A 24,900-nucleotide genomic window follows, 5' to 3' on the forward strand; every position below is an offset into this window, starting at 1 on the left:
CTTCAGTGATTGATTTCTACAGCATGACGTATATATTTTACTACCAGGTTGTGTTTTTTATTTACTAATCTAATTTGACCTTTTTCTAAACTTTCTCTACAGTAAAGGAACAGTCTATTTACATTCATGAGCAACTATAATGTGACACAGACTTCCTTGTTTTGCATAGTTAAGGTGAAAGCCTTTTATACTGGTTCCCACATAGAATAATATGCATAAATAAGACGTGTTAAGTATTACTAAGCTTTTTCCTTGTTCTTTTTTCTAGGAATGATAGACAGTTGGTGGATACTGTCAGACTCTAGAATTTGTGTTTTTATGGCTTTTGGAGGATGAACAGGCATTGCTATGGAGGCTGAAAGCGAGGTGGAATTTTCTAGCAGTGATGTCAAGTTCATTCCATCGTGGAGGAGATCAGCTACTCTTCCTCCCCAGAGAGAGGGATTGTACTACAGTCGGAGCCCCAGACCTAGACCACAGTCTTATCAGAGTCCAAGTGGACTCCTAGTGACAGACTTCCCTGTAGAGGACAGACACTGTTTTACACTGACCCAGCCTGACGAAAGGATTACAAGTTCTCCAGAAAGCAAAATTTCTCACCAACGAGTTGTCTTTCCAACAGCTCCCAATGGTAAACTATTGCCTTCCTCCTCATCATCATCTCTGGAATATAAACCTTTGGCCCAGAATCATAAAGGTTCATCTCAGGTTCTAAAAGTGGTTTCAAATAACGCCATTAGTTTTACAGCCAATGGAAATCTTCCATCACCAAATCAAAAATCAATGGTTTCCAACAGGATATCCAGTAGTTTTACCGTAACACCTGATAAAGAACAGATCATTTTTGGCTCCAATTCTTATTTTACAAAAAATGGGTTACAGAAATCTGGTAACTGTGATCAGACTCTTCAAACACAAGCCAAGCAGGATGTGAATTCCTTCTCTCCAGACTCTTCTTCAGGTTCTTCAAAATCACCTTCAGATGAAAAGCAAGCTCTTCAAAGAATCCCATCTAATTCAGGTTCCTTATCAGAAAAGCAGTCAGTAGTGCTAAGCACAAACAGTGCAGCTGCTTTAAGAATGGGTGCACAACAAATTATTCCTAAAAGTCTAGCTTCAGAAATAAAAGTAACACACAAAAATAGTGGATCCCAAAACATGGAACCTAACAGAAGGCTACTTAAGACACGTAGTATGGTGGAGACCAACTCAGCTCGTTTAGTGGCAGCTTCAGATGATGGAAAAGCAGAACCTGAGACAGATAGCCCAGGGACACTGCGGAGAGGTCTTCGATCCACATCTTATCGCAGGGCAGTAGTAAGTGGCATTGACACTAACAGTCCTACAGAGAGAAAAAAGAATAACCGTATGTCTCAGCCAAACCTCAAGGCGGTCGTAGAGGACAAAGAGAGATTTTCCAGTTTGGGAAGGATAAAGGTAAGATTGTTTATCTGCAGTAGAATTTATTAATTGAGCATAGAACAGGAATTTTAAATTAGGAAATGTTTGAAAAACTAGAAAATATTTGTAAAAAGTTTCTAAATATTTTTGATTTACAAAAATTGGTTGGAAATATTTTACATTTGCTGCCTTTTTCATGAATAGCCTGAATCATATGATGCCAACAGGTAGCCTGTAGGCATTGAACTACAGCCCACATAAACATCTGTCAACATTTCCTTTCCAAAGGGTGGATGAAAATCCTGATATTTCTTGCAAAGGGTGGATAAAGATCCTGAACTTTGCTGTTCAACCTCTTATAGCAGTTATTCCACCTTTTATATACAGACCTTCCATACAATGGGAGTGATTTATACATTTAGCACTGCTCAAAATGAAGCCTGGAATTAAGAACGTTCATACATACTTATGTGACAGATGCGAAATGTTATTTTAGATGTGGCCATTATTTTTTGTTTCAAAAATCTGAAGAAATATTTTTATATGAGATTATCCACTTTTTATGGTGTGATGGTCCACCTACAGTTGAGGCCCCAAAGTTTAGATACCACTAGGATAAGGACATTCAAACTTAACTTTTCACAACCCAACACGCCTTGTTACCACACATTTCTTTTGGCAAGTCAAATAAAGATCCATTACAGACAGAATTTGTTCAGCTTTAATTCACTATGTCAGATGTCTAATGGGTCAAAGTTTACATACACAGTGCTGTAAGGGCCCACCTGTAGGTTTAACTGAACCCAAAGATAACAACAAAGGAGCTGGTAAAGGGAAGTATCTACATCTACCATTAAGAGACTGCTACATCGCCATGCCCTGAAAGCTTGTTACACCAGGCAGAAGCCCCCACTCCGAGACCAGCATGAAAAAGAAAGAAAGAATGAAGTTTACAGGTGATCACAGGAGGAAAACCTAGCCTTGTTCTCTGGTCAGATTAAACAAAAATGTAACTGGACATAATGATCAGCGTTGTGTATGGAGGAAAAAGGGTGAGATTTTAATCTGAAGAACACCATCCCAAGTGTGAAGCATGAGGATGGCAGCATCATGATGGTGGGGGTGTCTTGCTGGAAAAGGAATAGATGCATTCTGAAAAATGGATGGCATCATGAAAAAAGAGGATTATCTGGAAATACTAAAGCAACACCTCAAAACGTCAGATACAAAGTGAAATCATAGTTGCAAGTGGGCCTTCCAGCATGACAATGATCGTAAGCATACCTCTTAAGTTGTAACACAATGGCTTATAGACAACTAAGTGAAAGAATTGGCGTGGCTATCACAAAGCCCTAACCCAAACACCACGTAACGTTTGTAGACTGAACAGAAAAAACATGTCCTAGCAAGGAGGCCCACAAATTTGAGTTAGACCAGTTCTATCTGGAGGAATGGGCAAAAAATCCAGCTAAGTATTGTGAGTAACTTGTGGAATGCAACCCCAAGCCTTTGATTAAAGTAAAGCGATTTGAGTTTGAATGTCTTTAGGCTAGGTGTATGTCAACTTTCAGCCTGAACTGTATTCTTGCACAGATCTGCATTTTGGCATGGCTGCCACATCGCCAAAATTAAATTGCAGTATTGTCCTAATTTTTCTGCCTGCGAGAACTGTATAAATCAACCTCAATGTTCAGAATGTTCTGAAAAGTTCACACTGTTTAAAGTCTGACGTGATCAGAATACAATTTGGTAATTAACACTGAAATCTCTAGTTTTACTAATTAGGTTGCTGTTAATGAATGGATAACAATCCATTATCCTTTAGAGAATGCTCATTTACATTATTTCCATAAAGCTTCAATTACACTGAATAAATCAAGAGATAAAGAGCACTGTTGGGAACTTCTGAAATGATTTGTTGACATATGTGGGAAATATCAAATAGAAGTAAATAAGGAAGTATTCCTTAATATATGTAATCATTTAATCACTTTGAAAGTAGCATTGTGCCGGACAATTTTACTGGTGAATGAAACGGTAATCCATTCACTTTATAAATGAAACATTTTGAAGGTGAGCTTCTTGCAAAAGAGGCAGGGGGCAGCTACCATGAAAAAATACTTGGTGTTTCTCACTATAAACCAGACCCAGATGCCCGGTGGGCCACTGCCAGATATTGCTCCACTGGAGCAGCAGATCGGGGGCTTTAGTGTTCGCCTAGCCGTTGGATATGCCCAGTCGCACCCTGTATTAGCATAAGCACTTAGCGTGCGGCCTTGTGTATCCAGCTGCCGGCGGCACCCATGTTATAAGTGGCCATCAGCCCTAAAGTGTCAGGGCTGCTTCGTCATCCTCATTGCAAACCCTACTATAAACCATTACTGTTTTTGATTATATTTGCTTTAAGGTCATATAGTTTGCCTTTTCATTTGTTGACAGTTTTATGTCTACCTGTGTGTTACCAAACATATATGCCCTGTTTGGTTAAGGTGGTAGTGGTGCCCATGTTTTGTTTTCTAGCCATCAGCGAAGGAAACTGTTAAAATATCACAGAAAGTCAGCGTGGAAGCTTCCCCGTAGACGTGTGTACGGGAAAAAAAAAAAGCAAAGTTTGAAAAGGGGTATGATCACCATAGCAACCAGTGGATTAGTTGATTCAACATGAATGTTTCATTGGCTGCTATGGTGTTCGCTTTTTAAACTTTTTTTTTTTTTTAACTTAAGCTTAACGCAGTGTGTGAACTAAAACATATTTCTTATTGTAGTTTCTTAAGTTCAATTGCAGTTTAGCGTTTACTGTAATAAACCGTTATCTTGCTGATTGTTCTCGACTAAACTGTTTTTCCAGCAGGGATCTTTTAGTTTAAATACTTTATCACAGCAAACTTAAAATTAGCCGTCTTTGAACTGGACTGTTAATTCTAAGGGGGACAAGATGATAGAGCTCTCAAGCTACTCTTCATTTCTCCTGCCAAATAATGTGTGTGTGTGTGTGAGATACTGGCCTCTCAAGAGCCATCTATTCTCCCATCCCACCCCAGATGTTCTGCTATGTGATTTAGGTCTTATGCACATTCTTTATTTTACTAGAAATAAATGACCTTAGCATAGAAGGACACGATCCAAGCTGGGAGCCATCACAATCCCGTCCCAGTTTGCGGAGCCCAAACACGAGGAGGCTTATTCACAAAAACAAGAGTTGGAAGGGGAGTTTGTATGAGAGTTATGATTCAAGCAATTGTGTATTGTGTGAGAGAGGTAGCAATGCGTAAATGACACTCACACATACACATACTCCAGTACTGGTCTGATTGGCACTGCCATACATTCTAAAAGTGATGCAAAATAATCATTGTTTTCTGATTGATTTGTTTTAAAAAGGTCCCCACCATTTTTGATTGTTTTTGCAAGATAATAATGACTTGCTCATTTACACTGACCTTTTTTTCCCCCTCTCTTTTTCGTGTATCTAAAGAGAAAAATTCTACGGGGACAAGGGACATTTGATGGAGAAGGTATGTTACAAAACAGATAAAAGATAAAAGACAACAATTTTGTAGGCTATTGTATTCATCTCCTTCCAAAAAAGGATTAGTGTAACTGACCCCTCTTCTTTCTTTTATATTTATGGTAACGTTAGTCACCCCTGACATATTTCACTGATCATGCTTACCCTAAAAAGTACAGGAAGCATAACCCATGAATCTCTCATCACTTTCTTTAAAACTACAATCCATTGCATTTTCGCTGTGCCTGCCATCATCTGGACGCATATCAAAGGGCTAATCCTGGAAAGGGCTATTAACTACACCTTTGGGAAGGATCCTTTTATTGAAAGCTGCTTTTTTTCATTAAATATCCTCATTTAAAAAAAAAATAGCTTTTGATTTTTAAAGTGTCAACTGTCGCACTCTCTTGAGTCTACCCTTTTTAATTCTTGGTACAGAGGCTCAAAATGTCCTTTTCTATAAAATAATTATTTTACTGAATTATCATAAATAGGATTTCATGTAGCCCATGCACCCATATATTATTTAAGAAGATTATTAGTGAACTTTTTTTTATTTTACTGTCCCTATATGACAATAATCTGCTCATAAGAACATGGCTTTTTTTTCTAGTTTAGGTGTTCATTATGCATATTACAAATGTTTGTTTATTGCTGCACCTTTTACAGGCGCTGAAGGTCGTTTGTTGGTGATTTTGTTGCTAAGCACACTTGTAGTCGAGTTTAAGTTACTCTACATTTGTACCATGTTACATTTGTTTCATGTACAAAGCTTGTATTTAGAGAGTTGTTTTCAAAGAATTGGATACAATTACATGCAGCGTTGCCTATGGGCAGTTTTTAAAGGGTAGTTACATTAGAAAAACCCATATACATAAAGCTAGATCAGGATGGAGATTGTTATTGGATGCTTGCCAAAAGTGTAAAGTACAATCTAATGTTTTTTTAATCAGAGCACAAAAACACTACAGAATTTGTTAGTTTTGTCACTAGGAACAGCTTCTCTAAGGTCAAAAAGTCTCCAAACCAACATAAACCCGGAAAAATGACTATATTATACCCCCAATATATTGCAAAGTCCATATGTGAATATTTTACTGTTTTACTTATAATTTTCTACATTTTGAGCCTATGTTTCATGAGTGTTCATAGTGGTGATATTTGTTTTCCCTAAATGGTTGTTTCTGATCCATTGCAGAAAATGCTGTTCTATACCAAAATTACAAGGAAAAAGCCCTTGAAATCGATTCTGATGAGGAAGCAGATGCCAAAGAACAAAAGGAAGAGCGGATTATTGTTGAATATAAACCTTTAAGATCGACATGGAGTCAGCTTTCGGTGGTAGGTTTCTTGACAATATTTACCTTTTTATAGGCTTCCTTTTACATAGAACAAACAATACATTTTCAAAAAATACACAAATTTCCTTTATATTTACACAGCATTTTAATTTGTTTCCTGAGAAAGCATTTTTGTTTCGTCTGTCATCATACTGGTTTTTGTTTATGCAGCACGTAAAAAGGTAACAAGGAATTGGTGCATCCAGTGATACCAAGGTGGATATAAGTTTCTCAGAGAACCTTGACCCAAGTTATAGTTCAGTGATGAAATTTTGTTTGTTAAAACTTTTATCTTGTGGTTTTGTTATTCAATATATGTGATTTATTTTAAGATACTAGGTTTAAATGTTTTTAAGGAAAGCTGGAATCTGTAGCAGAAAGAGACACAGATATGAGGTTTAAGTAGCTTCCAGTCCTGAAGCTGTCTCGCTTCTTCTCACTCCATCCATTCAAAGGCTTTGTAAACCAATCAGTAACTTAAACAAAATGGTGGAGCTAAATTATTGTGTTGGCATAATCATGATCAGATCCTGAGAACGGGAAGTTAAAATGTATACGCTCAAACATTCCAAGTGTCCAAATCAGGACACCTATTTTAAGGTTGTGGCAAGAGGTCAGTAGGGGCAGAGTTTGCCCTGGAAGTGGGTGGAAAGCGTGGTCACCCACCCGCCTTACTCAAATAGCAATCTTGTGTATCTAGCATTGCAAAGAGATAAAGCATACACTTATTTTCATCTCCTCGTGATGGTTGTCTGCGATCAGAGGATCTCCTCAACAAGCCTGTGTTCCCCACTAGGCACATAAATAGGACAGTGGAACAGCTACCCATGATAGCGGGACATTGACTGAAAATCTGGACTGTCCTGCCAAAACTGGTTTATGTAGTGTATAGAATGATAAAATGTAGAATTTGCTTAATGTTTTACAGTACCGAGCAATGAAAGCAGTACATCTAGTTGGTCAGGACATGGACGTGTAGTAATTTATCCCTTTCGTGCAGCTGATACCTTTTTATTGGACCAGCCTAGAAAAATACATAGTTACATAAGCTTTCAGGATCTCAAAGGTGTCTTCTTTAGGTTTACACATTCCATGTCAAGAGGAGACCTCTAAGGTACCAAAAGTTTATGTAACTTTACATGTTTTTCTAAGTTAGTCCAATAGCTTTGTCCTTAAATTTTAAAAAGCAGTAACCCCAGTATTCCCTTAACAGAAATTTCAGCCTGTACTTATCCTTCTAGCTGTAATTACCTAACAGGAACCTAACAAAGTACATCTTGGTAGATGAGAAGGATGAGAGGGAGAGGCACCATGCTGGTTAGAGTTAGGAAGAACTGGATTAAATCGAGGGAAAGTTTGGTGCATGATGTTGAGTGTGTGTAATGGTTTTTGTTAGCGAGTAATTGAAATGCAGATTCCATTGGACCAGTTCTATGTTGTAGTTGAACCAGAGCCAGCCTTTTTATTTAGCTTGCTTGTCTCAAGAAGCAGCCGGTTCAAAGCTGAAATCCCTGGTATAAATCAGTGTTCTGCAGTGTTATAATTGCCTTTGCAGAGAAGTATGCAGGGCAGTAGGGGCAGGTGCCACAGACATGCCAAAGTGATGGCACCTTTGAGCAGCTCAGTGGCATGTGAAGAATATTCTCCTGCCACCTCCTTTTGTGACTTCTGTCCTAAACCTTGACTTGCTCTGATGTTAGGGGTGGTTTTTTTGTATTCTCTGCCCCAGGTACAACAATCCCTAGTTCTGCTACTACTATGGTAGAAAAGGCTGAAGAGCTTGTTAGTTAAATTATCATTGTAACCATATCCATTTCATACTTTAGTTTTATGATCTGTGCATTTTTTGTATGAATACAGTGTGAATGCTGTACAGTTTAAAAATCTACACTTATTTGTCAATGACTTCTTTTCTTTCTGATGTACCTTTCGACAGCAGATAAAACCATGTAGTGGATGAAACGTGTGTGTATAGACGGTAATATATATCGAATTAGTGATTATTGCTGACATGCTGGAGTTTTATCTCTTTCCATAGGTGGTGGCGAATAAGGCCTGCTACATTTTAGGGACTTTTTTATGCAGCTTGGCTTTTGTAAGCGGGACTGCCCTGGTTTCCCTTATTCATGGGATCTCGGTCCTGTATCACAGGTTCCCATTTTTGCTAAAAAAGCAGCACACATTAATGCGGACTGATTATGCTTGCCTTCTACAGGCTTTTGGTAACAGCTCTCATGATTTGTGATTTGAGCTCTGCTTATTTGTGAATTAGGCAACACAAATAGCACAGTATAGAAAATGCAATCAGATGCAGTGAATGTCGATAGCTCTCCGTTTTTGTTTTTATTGACTACAGCACTGTGAGAAGGGCATTGTGGCAGGACGCCAGACTCTTAAGTTATGTATTCCATTCACAATTCCAAGTCCTTAGTATTCTTGCAAAAGCTTAGATGGAAAAGCTCCCCAGGCGTTCTGCGTTTGACACTAGTGTAGTGTGAACACTAGAAACACCGATCAAGTACTGCATATTGGTTCCAATCTGCTGTGTCCTTGAAGTTTCCCGTGTCCTTCTATGAGATATAAATGTTTGTCACCCTACATGATATTTACATGCTTCTGGTAAAGTGTCCACTTAAATCTTGAAGAAGCTGAAACTACGAACTGTGCAAAGCAACTTGTTTAATGTGATCCTAAAACCTTGAATATGAACCTATTTGTATGTATGTGCTTTGAGGATGGTTTATACTATACATTGGCACCATCAAGGTGTCAGAGTGGATTACCAAATCTCTGGAAAAAAGTCTTCTTCAGAATGGAGGTTGGTGTGGTTTTAATGTGTAAGATAGAATATAATCACTGATTACGCAAATCAAATTTTATCTCTGTCTTGATGAGATTTAATATGAGGGGATATCTGTCCCACTACCTTATCACGAATAGACATGTTGGCTCCCAGTACCAGCTGGAACACATGGAAGCTGTCCAAAACATTCTACGAGCAATTAGCAGTGTAGTAAGTGAGCAAGCTGGGTTTTTAATTATATGTGGCGATGATGTCCATCTCTCCACATTAGTACAACTTTTTTCAGTAGCTTTTATATACTTTAGTTTTATAACATTTTGTTAAATGCCAAGTTTTGATTTAGAGCATTAGAAAATAGTATTAGGTTAGTGATGCTGCAGTAATTTAGAGCGATCATCTTTAGCTCCAAACACCCTTTTACAGTGGATTATATGCTTTAGAAGTTGAGCTATGGTGAGAATCTGTATTATTGAGTAATAGAGGCGTATGGCTGATACGTAACAATTATTCATTGAGGGGCAGCTTTTGGGTTTTCTGGAAAACCAAATATGTCACTTCCCATGGAGACCTTTACATCAAAGATCCAGGCCTCTTACATCTTGGGTCGTACAACATTTGGAAAAAATGTGTTTTTACAAAGAAAACCACAATAGTTGTGTTTGTGATAATTAACCAGTTATAGTGTACTAAAAAGAACAGATGATTTTCAAACTTGCTTACCGGCCCATTGAGCAGGGAGCCTGATCGCTACTATGGCAGTCTCCAGAGCTGGATCATGCACAATAATGCCTAGGTGCAAGCTTAGGGCCTAAGGTGCTTGGGGGACCTGGCCATTCATATATATGGGAGCAGTATTATATACGTGTGGGACTAGGAGGGGACTGCAAATATGTACCTTGCCTATGGTCCCATGGCCCAGTTGTGATCTGCCCCGGTCTCTGGTCTAGGCTGACTAGGCATAGGGCACTAGGTTGGTGGATGGCAGAAGCTACTCCGCTATCTCCCCACCTAGTTTTTTTATGCCTAGTCAGCCTAGACCAGATTACCTCACTGTTGTAGGTAAGAAAAGGCTATCGACAAGGAAGTAAGTGGGAATAACATATGTATTTGAGAAAAAAAAAAAATTCTGTTAAACAAGCTTGACAAGACTCTACACAAAGTCATTTCAAGGTTATTATGCACAAACACGGCTAATCCCTAAACACACGACTGACTGCTACAATGCATTCTTTAAATGATTTGGGTTACTGTATTATTACTAATTATATATTTTGAGGATCAGTAAAAGGCAGTTAAAGCAAATTTATTATTCAGCAGAAAAGGAGATGCCGCTCACTGTGGTGGAGTGTTTTATAGTCTTTTACAGAGAAATTGGATGTCAAGGGGTCCAACATAATTATTCTCCCTGGGCCAGATGCAGACTGAAACAGCCTTACTGAGTTATAAAGTTCTATTGGAAAACCACAATTGAAGGTGTTGTTCCACTTAGAGAAAATATTAATTGCACTCTAGCGGCCTTTTCAGCTTGTACCCATAACAAAAAAATATGTAGATGAACAGAAATGTTTGAGATATGTATCTCAAACTATTTTTTTCACATACAAAATCACTAAAATATGTTTTGAAGTAAATATTAAATAAAATGAGCTAGCAGAAGGGGAAGCAAAGGAACAAGTTATTTTATATATTAAAATATTAAGTGAAAGTATGCAGGAACGTACATATTGAAAACTGATTGTACTATGGTTGTTTGCTGTCAGCTGATTGCGTATGGCTGGAGTGACCATATTGACCATATTTATTTTCCTTTTGATATAAAATAAGATACAAACCCTTTTGATTGCATGCATGTATTTAGATTTTTAACTCAATGACTCAGGATGCGTCATCCATTTTCCGATTTGGTACCCTGGCCTCTATTTCTGATCAATCTGCTGGTGCTTATGTAAAAAGAAAACCGAAATACATAGATCTAGGGTTTTTTTAGTAAAATAATCATGTACTGACTGTAATTGGTGTTTATTGGTTTAAGAACAAAAACATGCCACATTTTTCCCAATATAAAGGCGTTCAAATTTTTTATTCTCTCTATGTAGTGACACCCATCTGCTGAACGTGGGTTTGTAATGTATACATGAAACTGCTGTTTATAGAATGGAATTTGTTTTAAGACATTTGTTTAACAAAGTATGTCAGGAATAATAGCGTATAGTTAAGTGTTTTTGAGGACCAACACTTCATAACTTTTCAATATCACTCCCTCAGTATCACCAATAGTGGAGCTGGTTCAAAAGATACTCTCCTCCCCATCCTCAACCTATTCTTACAGTTGGGTATCAGTGACAAGCTGGAGCAGGCAGAAATAGGATTAGGGCATTATTAAGGAAAAGAGCAAATATGTATAGGGGGGATTCTGCAGAATATCAAACCGTATGCCTCACATCTATTAGAAAAATTCTATGCATTTGCAAGAGGTACACTGCAAACATTTAAAAGGGACTACACATTTAAAAGGGACTAAAAATAGGGTTGGGGTGTCTCTACCCGAGGGTTAGCATCATGCCCATTTTGTGGATCAAAAACCATTTCAACGGTTCAGAGTACTTGGCATGAGTTGTTTGGGTTGATTAAATGCTATGGGAAAATAATACATTATTTTAGAATTCTTTTAAAAGATGTGAGGCAGATGGTTTGATATTTGTACAAATGCCCTGTCTGCTCATATTGAATGTAATTCAGTGTCTTTTAAACAAAGGGGATATTGTAGAGTTTTCTACTGATGTGACTGTTTAACTATGCGTTTGATTTTAAGAATTAAATCATGGTTGGAGGTGCTTCATGATGAGTACTGGAATCCATAATTCCATAATTGAATATTTATAGCAGCCATAGTAGAAGCCAAATGTTGCTTAGGCTTATAGCATCCCCATGGTATCTGTCTGTGAGAAACTCAAGAGAAGACCTTGGAAGATCTTAATTGATACAAACAGATACCATGTGTGGAAACAGTCACCTATCCAGCGAAAAGTGATCTGATCACTGGTGTTGCTGGTCTACGTACAAACACAATAATCTGTAACAATATTCACTGCAGTTTTAAAAATCGCATCATGGCCTGGGGTTACATCGTCACAAAGGGTCCCCTCCAAAATATTATATAATATCTCAGTGTATCAGCAAGCCTTTTGGCTGCTCAGTAGGAAACAAGTTTTTCTGTTTAAAATTATCTCTACAATTTAGCCTGAGACAGGAAAAAAAGCAATTCTTAAAAGGGTTAAGAAGAGAACCACAGTCAAAGCTGTAGGGGACCTTTTATGCAAAGCAAGTTTTTGATGCACAAAGCTTCCTAAAAGTTATAGCAACTCAATGCCTAAATATATAACCAAGCAGCTATAAGATCAAACAGTATAAAACGATCTTCAGATATTACATGGTCATTGAAGCAGAGATAGAGCTTCTGTCTTTGTACCAGTACGCTGGCATTTAGTACATAGACAAGCCGAGTGGTCTATTCACTAAAGATGGAATTTTCGGAATTGAACAATTCAACTCCCTGATATAGTTATGCATCATCAAGGGTAACATAGTAACATAGTTCATAAGGTTGAAAAAAGACCAAAGTCCATCAAGTTCAACCTATATACATATTGTGTCCCTACTGTGTTGATCCAGAGGAAGGCAAAATACCCTTATGAAGCAGATGCCAATTGCCCCATACCAGTGGGAAAATTCCTTCCCGACTCCAAATATGGCAATCAGAATAAATCCCTGGATCAACGTTCTGTCCCTATTAATTTAATATCCATAACTTGTAATATTATTGCTTTCAAGAAAAACGTCCAGGCTCCTTTTGAACTCTTTTATTGAGTTTACCATTACCACTTCCTCTGGCAGAGAGTTCCATAATCTCACCGCTCTTACTGTAAAGAACCCCCGTCTGTGCTGGTGTAGAAACCTTCTTTCCTCCAGCCGTAGAGGATGTCCCCTTGTTATAGATACAGTCCTGGGTATAAATAGGTCCTGGGAGTGATCTCTGTACTGCCCCCTTATATATTTATACATAGTTATTAAGTCCCCCCTAAACCGTCTTTTTTTTCCAAACTAAATAACCCTAATTCTGATAATCTTTCTGGGTACTGTAGTCCTCCCATTCCCCTTATTACTCTGGTTGCCCGTCTTTGAACCCTCTCCAGCTCCACTATATCTTTCTTGTACACTGGTGCCCAGTACTGTACACAGTATTCCATGTGTGGTCTGACTAGTGACTTGTACAGTGGTAGAATTATTTCCTTGTCGTGGGCATCTATGCCCCTTTTAATGCACCCCATGATTTTATTTGCCTTAGCAGCAGCTGCCTGACACTGGTCGCTACAGGTAAATTTACTGTTAACTAAAACTCCTAAGTCCTTTTCCATGTCAGTCGTCCCCAGTGTTTTCCCATTTAATACATATTCCCAGCCTGGATTTTTCTTCCCCATGTGCATAACCTTACATGTATCTGTGTTGAACCTCATCTGCCACATCCCAGCCCAAGCCTCCAACCTATGCAGATCCATTTGTAATCGTGTACTGTCCTTTATTGTGTTAACCACGTTAGAGAGCTTAGTATCGTCTGCAAAGATTCATACTTTACTATACAATCCCTCTACAAGGTCATAAATAAATATATTAAAAAGAATAGGACCCAAAACTGACCCCTGTGGTACCCCACTAGCAACAGTCACCCACTCAGAGTATGTACCATTAATAACCACCCTCTGTTTCCTATCACTGAGCCAGTTACTTACCCACATACACACATTCTCCCCCAGCCCAAGCATTCTCATTTTATGTACCAGCCTTTTATGTGGCACCGTATCAAATGCTTTGGAAAAATCAAGATATACGACATCCAGCGATTCACCCCAATCCAGTCTTGAGCTCACCTCCTCATAAAAGCTGATCAGGTTAGTTTGACAGGACCGATCTCTTGTAAACCCATGCTGATATGGAGTCATACATTTATTTTCATTGAGATACTCCAAAATAGCATCTCTTAGGAAACCCTCAAACAGTTTACACACAACAGAAGTTAAACTAACAGGCCTATAATTCCCCGGGTCACTTTTTGTCCCCTTTTTGAATATTGGCACAACATTTGCTATGCGCCAGTCCTGGGGAACAGACCCTGTCACTATAGAGTCCTTGAATATTATAAATAGGGGTCTGTCTATTACATTACTTAACTCCCTTCAAACGCGGGGGTGAATGCCATCTGGACCTGGTGATTTGTCTATTTTGATTTTTCTTTAGGCGGCACTGCACTTCTTCTGGGTTAGACAGGAGACATGTGCTGGGGCATTCATCTCATCCTGCTGTATATTACCTGGCATTTCATTTTCCTCTGTGAATACAGCAGAGAAGAATATATTTAATAGATTAGCTTTTTCCTGATCCCCGTCTATAACTTCTCCCTCATTACTTTTTAAGGGGCCAATGCTTTCATTTTTAACCTTTTTACTATTTATATAGTTAAAGAACATTTTGGGGTTTGTTTTACTCTCTTTGGCAATGAGTCTTTCTGTCTCCAATTTTGCTGCTTTTATCTGATTTTTACATATTTAATATTTTTCCCCGATAGCTTTTTAGTGCTTCCTCACTGCCTTCCTGTTTTAGTAGCTTAAATGCCTGTTTTTGCCATTTATTGCCCCCTTTACATTTTTATTTATCCACATTGGTTTTTCTCTTGTTCCTGACTCTTTTATTCCCATACGGTATGTACCTTTCACAGTGAGAATTTAAGATATGCTTTAAAATCTCCCATTGAGTTGAGGGTAAACACTAATAAGGTTCCCTTGCAAGAACAGCTGAACTGGCCATGTATAATACAAGGAGAGTGTTAGGAAATATAACCCTTGATAATGCATTTTGTTACCAGTGGTTTACAGTGGGCTTTCTCTGTTGAACTAGGTTGACCCACATTTTGCATGAGTTTCGCAACTTGTTCAAGCGTTCCTTTTTTTCTATATAATTTGTATATCCCAACAAATGAGAATCACAATGTACATTTTCCTAGTAAAATTATTTTACAAATATCTGAATGAAGTCATAACCTTATTTCTTATTTTTCTTTAATCTAGCCAACTGCTTCTGCAGTGAATATTATATTATAGGAATCTGAAAGATGAATAGGATTATGACATAATGGTAATGCAATTTGAAATACTCCCTCTCTGACCCAGAGCAGTGCCTCAGTTACACCCCCCCCCCATTTACGTCCAGGCTGACATCATTTTAAGGGTATGAAGCGCTGAGAGAGTTCACCATTGAGCATGTGGCTCTATACTGTATATGGGCGAGTTACATTGAAGCCCCAATTGACCCAGGAAGCCTGATCGGCGCTACTGCCAGCTGGAACTGCCGCATTAGGCCAATTATCATGTGCTACTCCTTGTAAACATATGGGATGCCGGTGTCCCTTGTGTCTAGTAAATTATTAACTACATTTATCATAAGATATGATTGGAATAATGTCCTGTGCTTATGCTTGTTTACTGTTGTAACATGTTTCCCAACACACAGAAGATGGGCCAAAGGACTTCTCGGCTCTACATTAATCCAAAACGACTGGGTAGTTAGCGTGTCATGTTGTATAATCCTTGTAAGTGTACAAGAAGCACCAATGTTACCTTTTATGTAGTTGTGTATTTCTAACTTTTTGAATGTGTCACTTGTATTACTATGTAAAGTGTTGCACAATTTGTTGGTGTTATATAAATGCATTTACCAACTCTGTAAAAGAGCATTGATATTCTAGTTCATAACTGGGGGAAAACAGATTTATTAGCCAGGTGTTGGTGGGGTGGAAAAGCATAGGTTAAAATAAATTGGAGATTATGTATACAAAGCGATTCTTTTCCAAAGTTTGAAAAGTGATATTTTGGCACCAAAAAATGGTTAATCAACAGTCACAATCCATTTTATGTAATCTGATGATAAGACCACTTTCCAACTTTTTATACATAAGCCATAGCTTGAAACTGTCAAGATTCTTGCAAGTCCCAATTTTAGGGCTCTGAGATATGGTGATCTGGTCCATGGATGAGGCAGGTCTTCCCCCTCAATACTGATTCACATACTGGGTCCTAGGAAGTAATTTCAGTAAAGTGAGCCAGAGATCCAATGAGCATGCTGATCATGAAGGAAATCCTTTTTCACCATAGCCTTCCAGAGTGTGAGGTTGGGGGATGTTCTAAGGCGGGTGCAAAGCACCCAGGCACCAGGTAATAGAGGAGCCCTGTGGGATCAATTTAATATGCATTGCATGACAGGGTGGTAGTAACGCAGCTGTGTTACGTAGAAAGTGTTATTGCCCCCCAAAGTTTGAAATTATCACAAAAACAAATTCCAAATTAATGTATATGGTAAATCAAAGTGCAAAAGTGCAGATTTTTCAAGTAGGAATTAATCGGCTATAGTCACCAGGATAACAGTTCATACTAGTTAAATATTGTTCGAGTAAAGCAGATATGTAGATACATTTTTTACATCTCTTTTACTAAACAAACAAAATTGGTTTTCCTATCTTGTAAAGCAGGAAGAATAGTTTAGGCACCTTGGTTATATTTATATGAACTTCTTGGGAGATTTATAATCTTTTTTTTTTTTCCCCCCAAACAAGTGGAGTATTTATTTTCTGCATTCTTTTACAGAGCAAACATATTGTTTACAGAATTATTTATGATGACACATGTTTTCTAATACACAAGAGAAAAGGAGTCCATCAACTAGCTGTTGAATCTATATTTCTGTTTCCACACATTGTCTTAATATACTTCTATTGGATAACCAACATATTTTTCCGTTTCAGAAATAGATTTTGATTTGCATTCATTTCCGGTATCCGGGACGTTCCTGAGCGATTAAGACATACTGTTAGATTTGACTTGCTGATTGATGAATTCCTGGAATCATTAAATAAACAACTTGATTTCTATGAAATATCACATCCAAACCCTCCCAGATTCATAGAAAGCTATAAAAAGAAGTCTTGACTAAAATGTGCCTGACAAAATTACTGCAAGAATCTCGACCTTTGATGTGGGCACATATATGTCAGGAGGCTGGTTTTCCACAATGGCTTACTGGAAGGTGCAAGAACTGCACTCCTCTTGCACGATCGCTAGATCTTTTAGACTAAAACAAAAATATATGACTTTAGGCTATACTTTAACTTGATTGTATTTTTATCTCATTAATTCTGAGTTGAGATATCTCATACCCCACAAAATAAGTCTGGCATACCAATTTTGTAGGGATCTATAAAGTACTAATACTTCTATGTTGCATGATTAGTCATTGGAAGCGCATGCTCACATGCCACCAATGCATTCTCCTCTAGAAGGTAGATTCAGGATTGACCCCATCTGTGGTGTCTCTTTGCTGTTGGCACGCTTGTCTGAAAGCCAGGCTAATATGTTGGTACTTGGAAGGAGGGAAGGACGTGCAGATAATCTATATGTGTTCTCAAAACACCCTGCAGTACACACGGGTACAGGGACCTTTCGTTGAAAGAAATTTTACATGATATTATCAATATGATGTGACTGTTCTATGCTCTTTTTAAATATATACAAGACGGATTAGTAACATGGCTGAAGCACGTGGAAGGAATGTTAACGCAATTTCGGCAAATGCTTCAACCACCTGCCAGTAAATCGTAAGACGCTGGAATCAGACTGACAATTCCATTCATGGATATGCATATTCTTATATAAATAAATTCTGCATCATATCTTACTGTTTCAGCTGCACATAGCGCTTTCCATGAACTGATCGGGAAAAGAAAAAAAAACATTGTGGTTTATTAAATATATTAAGTAATATTATAGGTTGTACACTTGAGAGACCTGCTTTAGTTGTGTGAATCGCCATACATAATGTGTCTCCTAAGTGAAATTATCAAAAAGCTGAATGTTTTGATGTCTTTTTTTTTTTTTTTCCTCCCTTAGGTAAGAAAGAATGGGTTGTCGCAGTCAGTTAGCCAAGAAGAAAGAAAAAGACAAGAGGTATTTACACTCTTCACAATCATGCTGTGCTAATCGTGTCATGTGTCTTTTGTTGACCAGCCTGAGTGAGGACCTCATGCCACTTTATAGAACTCCAGACTTCCCAAAAGACTCATGCCATCCTCTTCTTTAAATGGTCCAACTCACAATCGTTTGTGTCTGTATGAAATATTGTCCCCACAGAAGGATCTCTTCAGTATGAAGTTGAATATATATTGGTGAAAGCATAGGTAATTATTCCATTGGAGTCTCCCTGTACAGGTTAGAATCTGGTTGAATATGGCATATTCTATACAGCAGAGAGCGATTCCTAACAGAGTGCCAAACATTCCAACACCAGCTAGTCATGTATTCTGTAATTTTGATTACTCATTGAGTGCCTAAGAAAGCTCCTTGATAGGTCTGAAAGTGAAATCCACTAAAACGAGCTGATGTACTGAGTAGGAGAACTTTGATAATGAGTCTACTTTCTGTAGTACATGCCTTTTATGACAGACAAATTCATAAACTGGGAGGAATAAAGATGTCTCCTTGCTAAGGAGTAGAACATTAAGTATAGGTCAACATGGCTGTCTTTATAGACCAGACCAAGCACTGATTAAGTTCTGAGTCTTTACATCACAAAACATGGGCAGACTAGATAGGCCTAATGGTTCTTATCTGCCATTAAATTATGTGTTTCTATTAATAGTAAGTACATGTTTAGAGCCACAGAAAACTTCAGCAAGATCCATGAGCCAAAGCAGTGGCTCACTACGGGAGATCTAAGGCAGCCATCCATTATACTACATTAACAGTATGCATCTTTTGTCTCTTCCACAAATGTCTTGTAATTGCTTATCACTTTTTCTAATGGCTTTTCGCAGGCGATGTTTGAAGTGATATCTTCAGAGCATTCATACCTACTTAGCTTAGAAATTTTGATCCGAATGTTTAAGAATTCCAAACAACTGAGTTCCACTATGACCAAAACCGAAAGCCATCACCTCTTCTCCAACATTACAGATGTCTGTGAAGCAAGTAAAAAGTAAGATTTTTCTATCCCCGGAAACAATGTTTTAAAAATGCTGAGTATTAAATTGCTTCCATGCTACCTTGTGTCTTTTGGAAAGCATAAGAAATCCATAATTGTTAATGGTTTAAAAATTGTATTTAGATGTGAAAAACATATAGACGTTCATAATTTCTTTATTCTGTAGGTTTATATTAAATTATCAGTAAATATGAAAAGGATAAGTGGGCCCTGTTCTTGCGAGATTACAATCTGGTTGGTTGAGGAGGAAATTTACATTCATCTTCTTGAAAGATAATTGTGTAGCTGTTTCAGCTGGCATTAACCAGTTACATGTAAAGACAAAGCCTGTTCAGTCTGTCTTATTTTGTTAAAGTACATGTGCCTGCAGCAGTTCATATTTTTCTGTTTGAAATCCATGTTATTATCACAATTAATTGTTATGTTCAGGACTGAAAATTGTCCCTTTCAGGATGACATTTGCAATGTAATATTTTGTTTAATATAAGGGGTACATAGTCTTGGATATTTAAAAACGCCCTGTGCCATCCTTGGAATTAGTGTTTTGAAAAGCTATCCAACATTGTTTTATGCTCTGCTGGGAAAAAACTTGAGTATTATTTGAATGAATCAGTTGGATGGTGCAGCCAACATGAACATTTCTTTGGGTGCCGTGGTGATAAGTTCCAGATCTGGACTGGGGATGACACTTTAAGGCCAGCAGCTGCCAAATGACATACATGTGGCCACCTAGGGGCACACACTAGTTATCCCAATATGCTGCTGGAGGGGCAGATCCGGTAAGTATGGGGTACTACTGGCCCACCAGGTGCTGTTTTTTAAAAATATCTGATATCACTGTCCCTTTAGAAAGAAAAATCTCAGTCATGGTTGTGATTATCACTAAGCTTGTAACGTATGTTCCCTTGCATTTAAGTGTGGCTATGGTAGTATAATGTTACTCTGAATCAGTCCAATTCTCAGGTCTTAGTTGTACTGACTGACCTAAGTCAATGATGCAGTGGCAACACACAAGAAAGTATAGAAGTAGGAGCCACCATAGAGGCACATAGAGCTGTTTACCTCTCGACTAAACCCTAGTGATTTTTGTGTAACAAGAACTGAACAGAAGTTTGGTGCCATATCTATAATGGCCAAAGGTATCGCTAATGTCATTTTTAAATATAAATGTTTATTGCCCAATCTTATGGCAAACAAAAGGTTAACTAAAACCATCACATATTGTTTTTCCACAATATAAAAATTTTACTAATTTGCATATTAGTCTAGATTTCCTCTGCCATACTTGTGAACATTAGTAGTGGCTTTTGGTTTCAGGCAAAGCGTTAAAGCTTTATATACCGTATTTGCTTGATTATAAGACGAGGTTTTTTCCAGAGCAAATGCTCTGAAAAAGACCCCTCGTCTTATAATCGGGGTCGTCTTATAATCAGACCTCAACTAGGTCTGACTATGAGACTAAGATCCAGATCCCCCGCAGCGATGCAGGGGACCTGGATCCTCCTGTCCCGTCCCCCCCCCCAATTTGCAGGTACTTCTGAGTCCCCGGTGCTTAGTCCGGGCAGCGTGTAGAGCTCTGCGCGATTCGCGCTGCCCGGACTAAGCTCTACGCGATTCTACAACCTCCGCTGCAGCCAGGAGGAGGTGCGGTTAGCAGCGGGGGTTGCCTGCGTCCATTGAGCAGACCTTCCCCGGCTGTCAGCAATCAGAGTTCCCCGTGATCTCTGACAGCCGGGGAAGGTCTGCGCAATGGACGCAGACAACCCCCGCCGCTAACCGCACCTCCTCCCGGCTGCAGCAGAAGTTGTGTACGCGAATCGCGTAGAGCTCTGCACGCACTATGCACCGGGGACTCAGAAGCTCCGGTAAGTTTGGAGGATGGAGGGAGGGGGAGGGATTGTTAAAGGGGGGGCATAAGGAATTTCTGTAGGCAGAGTGCTATATGAAATGCCTTTTAACCCCCTTAATGCCACTCTGCCTCCTGAAATGCCTTATAGCTCCCTATATGCCACTCTGCCCCATAATATGCCCTTTAACCCCCTAAATGCCAGAGTAGCATATAGGGGTATAAGGCAATTCTGGAGGCAGAGTGGCACATAGGGGTCAAAAGGCATATCATGGGGCCACAGTGGCATTTGGAAGGTTAAAAGGCATATCATGAGGCACAGTGGCATATAGGGGGTATAAGGCATTTCTGGGGCAGAGTGGCAAGCCAGGGGGCAGATGTGCATAACTGGGGGGGGGGGCAGGTTGAAAAAAAAAAAAAGGAAATAAAAACAAAATATTTTTCTCAATCATAGCTTTTATTAAAAAAAATTGTTCACATAGTTTACATGAATTAACATTTACTGGTAAAACTTTTTTCCTATAGGGTCGTCTTATATTCAGGCTTTTTCTTTTTTTCATAAACTAATATTCAGATTTTGGGTGGTCGTCTAATAATCCGGGTCGTCTTATAATTGAGCAAATACGGTAATTTTAGTATGAATTTTTTCAGTTGCATGGAGTATCAGAATAAAGTTGATATATTTGTGGTTTCTGTATACATGATTTACATTTTAAGGTTTGAAAGGGTTTGGTGAAAATAAAACCCTTTCCATGTGTCTGAGGGCTCTTGAAGAAGTGGTCATCAGTATTTTTTCCAAACAATGCCAACTTTGTGATGCTTTCAATGCAGCCGGGATGCCTGGTCTCATCTTGGAGACTCCTTGGAATCTGTTTCCCCTATTAAAGAAGAGAGTGATTCAAACAGCGGGCAGTTCCCAGCCCATGTGTGTTTGTAACCCTCTGCTCATACAATATGTGGTTGTCAGTGCGCATTCTTGAACTTCCATGAAATTCCTCTGGCTGCCTTTTTTCGGACACCATTGCTTGGTGCATTTAAAAAGGATTTGCCGTCTCTCGTGCTATTGAATGGAATAGTTGTATACATTTCCCTTCTGGAATTCCTTCCAAAAATAAAAACTCGGTCAGTGATTAGATGATGTCTGAGAACATTTGAACTGGCCACATGTCACAGCTTTAACTCAGATGTACGTATAACATCTGTAAATACATTTCATTGTTTATGGGTGGATTCCTGTATACTCGTTCTTTGTGTATGCTTTTTGTTTCCACAAATACAAGTCTCTGAAAGCAGCTATTCCGATGATTCCCTTTTCACACAGGGGACACTAAAGCCTCATAGCGAGTAAACCTTGTGTAATTAAGAATTGGACAAAAGACAAACCTATAGCTTCCTTTCTAACCGAAAACAGACAGACCTCCCATTAGGGACACATTAGTCTAGGTTCTTTTCAAATACACAAAATGTGCTTTTGTTTGGCCGCTCATGAAACTGTTACATTTCAGACAACTTTTGATATATGAGCCCCTCGAAAGCCTTCTGCAGAGAATCACCTTGCAGACCTGAAAAGGAGAAGAAATGTATTAATTTAACAATACACATTAAAAAAAACACAAAAAAAACTTTACAGACATTTTGGTTATTTATTACTCCTGAGTATAGTAAAATTTTAATAGCTAGTTTTTTTTATAGTTGTTATATCTTTAAATTTAATTTGTAGCTTTAATTACCAATGAGTGGGTTAAGGGTAAGAACATTCTATCCTCGTCTTCTAATCGGGGTCGTCTTATAATCAAACCTCAAATAGAGGTCTGACTATGAGACTAAGATCCAGATCCCCCGCACCGCTGCAGGGGACCTGGATCCTTCTGTCTCTCCCGCCCCCCCCCCCATTTAACACTCCACACCACCCCACCCCACTCCACACCACACACACTTACCGGTGCTTCCAATTTCCTGCTGTATACCGGGGCAGCTGGTTGACATCCACGCTATCCGCGTAGACAAGTTACGCTGCAGCCGGAAGGAGGTGTGGCTAGCAGCGGGGGTTGTCTGCGTCCATCGCGCAGACCTTCCCCGACTGTCAGAGATCAGAGTTCCCCGCACCGGTGCCGGTGGAACTCTGATCTCTGACAACCGGGGAAGGTCAGCGCGATGGATGCAGACAACCCCCACTGCTAGCCACACCTCCTTCCGGCTGCAACGGGAGACAGAAGGAAGACTGCTGCCCTGGTATACAGCAGGAAATTGGAAGCACCGGTAAGTGTGGGGGGGGAGTGTTAAATGGGGGGAGACAGAAGGAAGACTGCTGCCCCGGTATACAGCAGGAAATTGGAAGCCCTGGTAAGTGTGTGTGTGTGGGGGCGGGAGTGTTAAATGGGGGCATAGGGCATTTCTGGAGGCAGAGTGCTCTATGAAATGCCTTTTAACCCCCTGAACGCCACTCTGCCTTTTTCTCAATCATAGCTTTTATTAAAAAATTTAATAGTTTACATGAATTAACATTTACTGGTAAAACTTTTTTCCTATAGGGTCGTCTTATATTCAGGCTTTTTCTTTTTTTCCTAAATTAATATTCAGATTTTGGGGGGTCGTCTTATAATCAGGGTCATCTTATAATCGAGCAAATACGGTAATTGGGTAGTTTTGCCACTTTTGATATACAACTCTGCTTCCTGACCACAAAGCAAAAATGTACATGGTACAGGTGGTTTAACTAAAATAATTTCACATTCTTCCTCTTTAAAATATTGTACCATATATATTGTTATTGGTTTCTTTGTTCCTGAATCAAAATATTGTTACCATGACCACATAAACCATCATATAGTCCTAACAAAGTCATAGTACCTGTTTTACTGGACTAGGAAGGGAAATATCATCCATGTAACTACTGGTATGTTACTCTATAAATACGAAGAGGTCATGGCAACATTTTTGTAAGCTTTGTTACCTATGATGTTATGGTGTAAAAAAAAAAAAAAAAAAAACCAAGATGAAAGCAAGGACAGGCTCACACAATTTGTTTTAGGGCAAGGAAACCAAATGAAAAATTGTTGGTTCCTATTATACAGTCATTGAGTGAGTGTAGGGAGGATGAAGCAAATGCCTAGATTGGTCTTAAGCAAACCAGATGGTTTCATTATGATCTGAGGTGGTAAGGGGTGTTGTCATGACCTTATTGTCAGAGCATGCAGGAGGGGGGCACCAGAGATATTACTCCCCTACAGTGCTGAAAAAACCCAGGGTGGCATGCTTGCTAAGCAGAAAGTTCTGTTACACATGTTAACCACTTTAAATTATTTTGATTTCTACATTTACGTTTGGGATGGTAAAACGTAAAGTCCACATTTTATTCAGTCTGTTATCATCTCAAGTGCTGCTTGGCTTACCGGAGAAGTTCTTCTTCTGTCTGTGCTATTCACAGATTCTGATTCCCAGAAAATGATGAAATCTCCCGCTTGATTTTTGTTCTTGAATTCAAACTGAACACAATGTATCTTGTTCATAGTTATATAAACAGTACTGCGTTGCCAGATTCAAACAGCCTACATTCCCACCAAGTTGACCTTATCCTATAGTTCAGCTGTGCCGTTAGAAACTTGGCACCTGTCCTCTCAATGATGACGTTCCAGCCTGTGAACATGACTGTAGTGAATATTGTAGCTGGATCTTTGAGGGAAAGCACTTTAGTTAATATGATTTGAGTAATGTTTACAGCTTCTCATGGGAAATACAGAAAATTAAGGATCTATTATCTAAAATTGCACATATATTTCACTAATTCTAAAACATGTTAAACTAAAATTCAATTTTAAGGTTTCTCCTGAGGATAATAATTAGAATTTTGTTTTTCATTCTAGGATTAGCATGTTAATTTATTAATAATTTGTCTCAATGTGGGTGCTGGAATTGTGTCTTT

General features: G+C 38.7%; 1 protein-coding gene across 1 annotated transcript in view; it reads left to right on the plus strand.

Annotated features, from left to right (window-relative positions):
* The first annotated feature begins 348 nt into the window (after positions 1–348).
* The window catches only part of LOC149300333 (rho guanine nucleotide exchange factor 26-like), a 61,535-nt gene continuing 36,983 nt past the window's right edge, over positions 349–24,900 (plus strand). Inside the window, exons 1-5 of the mRNA XM_089485380.1 lie at positions 349–1,437; positions 4,877–4,916; positions 6,108–6,250; positions 18,043–18,099; positions 18,966–19,126. Of these exons, the coding sequence (XP_089341506.1) occupies positions 349–1,437; positions 4,877–4,916; positions 6,108–6,250; positions 18,043–18,099; positions 18,966–19,126 (1,490 nt within the window). The remainder of the gene's footprint in view (positions 1,438–4,876; positions 4,917–6,107; positions 6,251–18,042; positions 18,100–18,965; positions 19,127–24,900) is intronic.

This window comes from Sceloporus occidentalis, unplaced genomic scaffold (assembly GCF_023333645.1).
Source record: "Sceloporus occidentalis isolate IW3139 unplaced genomic scaffold, rSceOcc1.0.p SCAF_25, whole genome shotgun sequence".
Taxonomy (NCBI): Eukaryota; Metazoa; Chordata; class Lepidosauria; order Squamata; family Phrynosomatidae; genus Sceloporus; species Sceloporus occidentalis.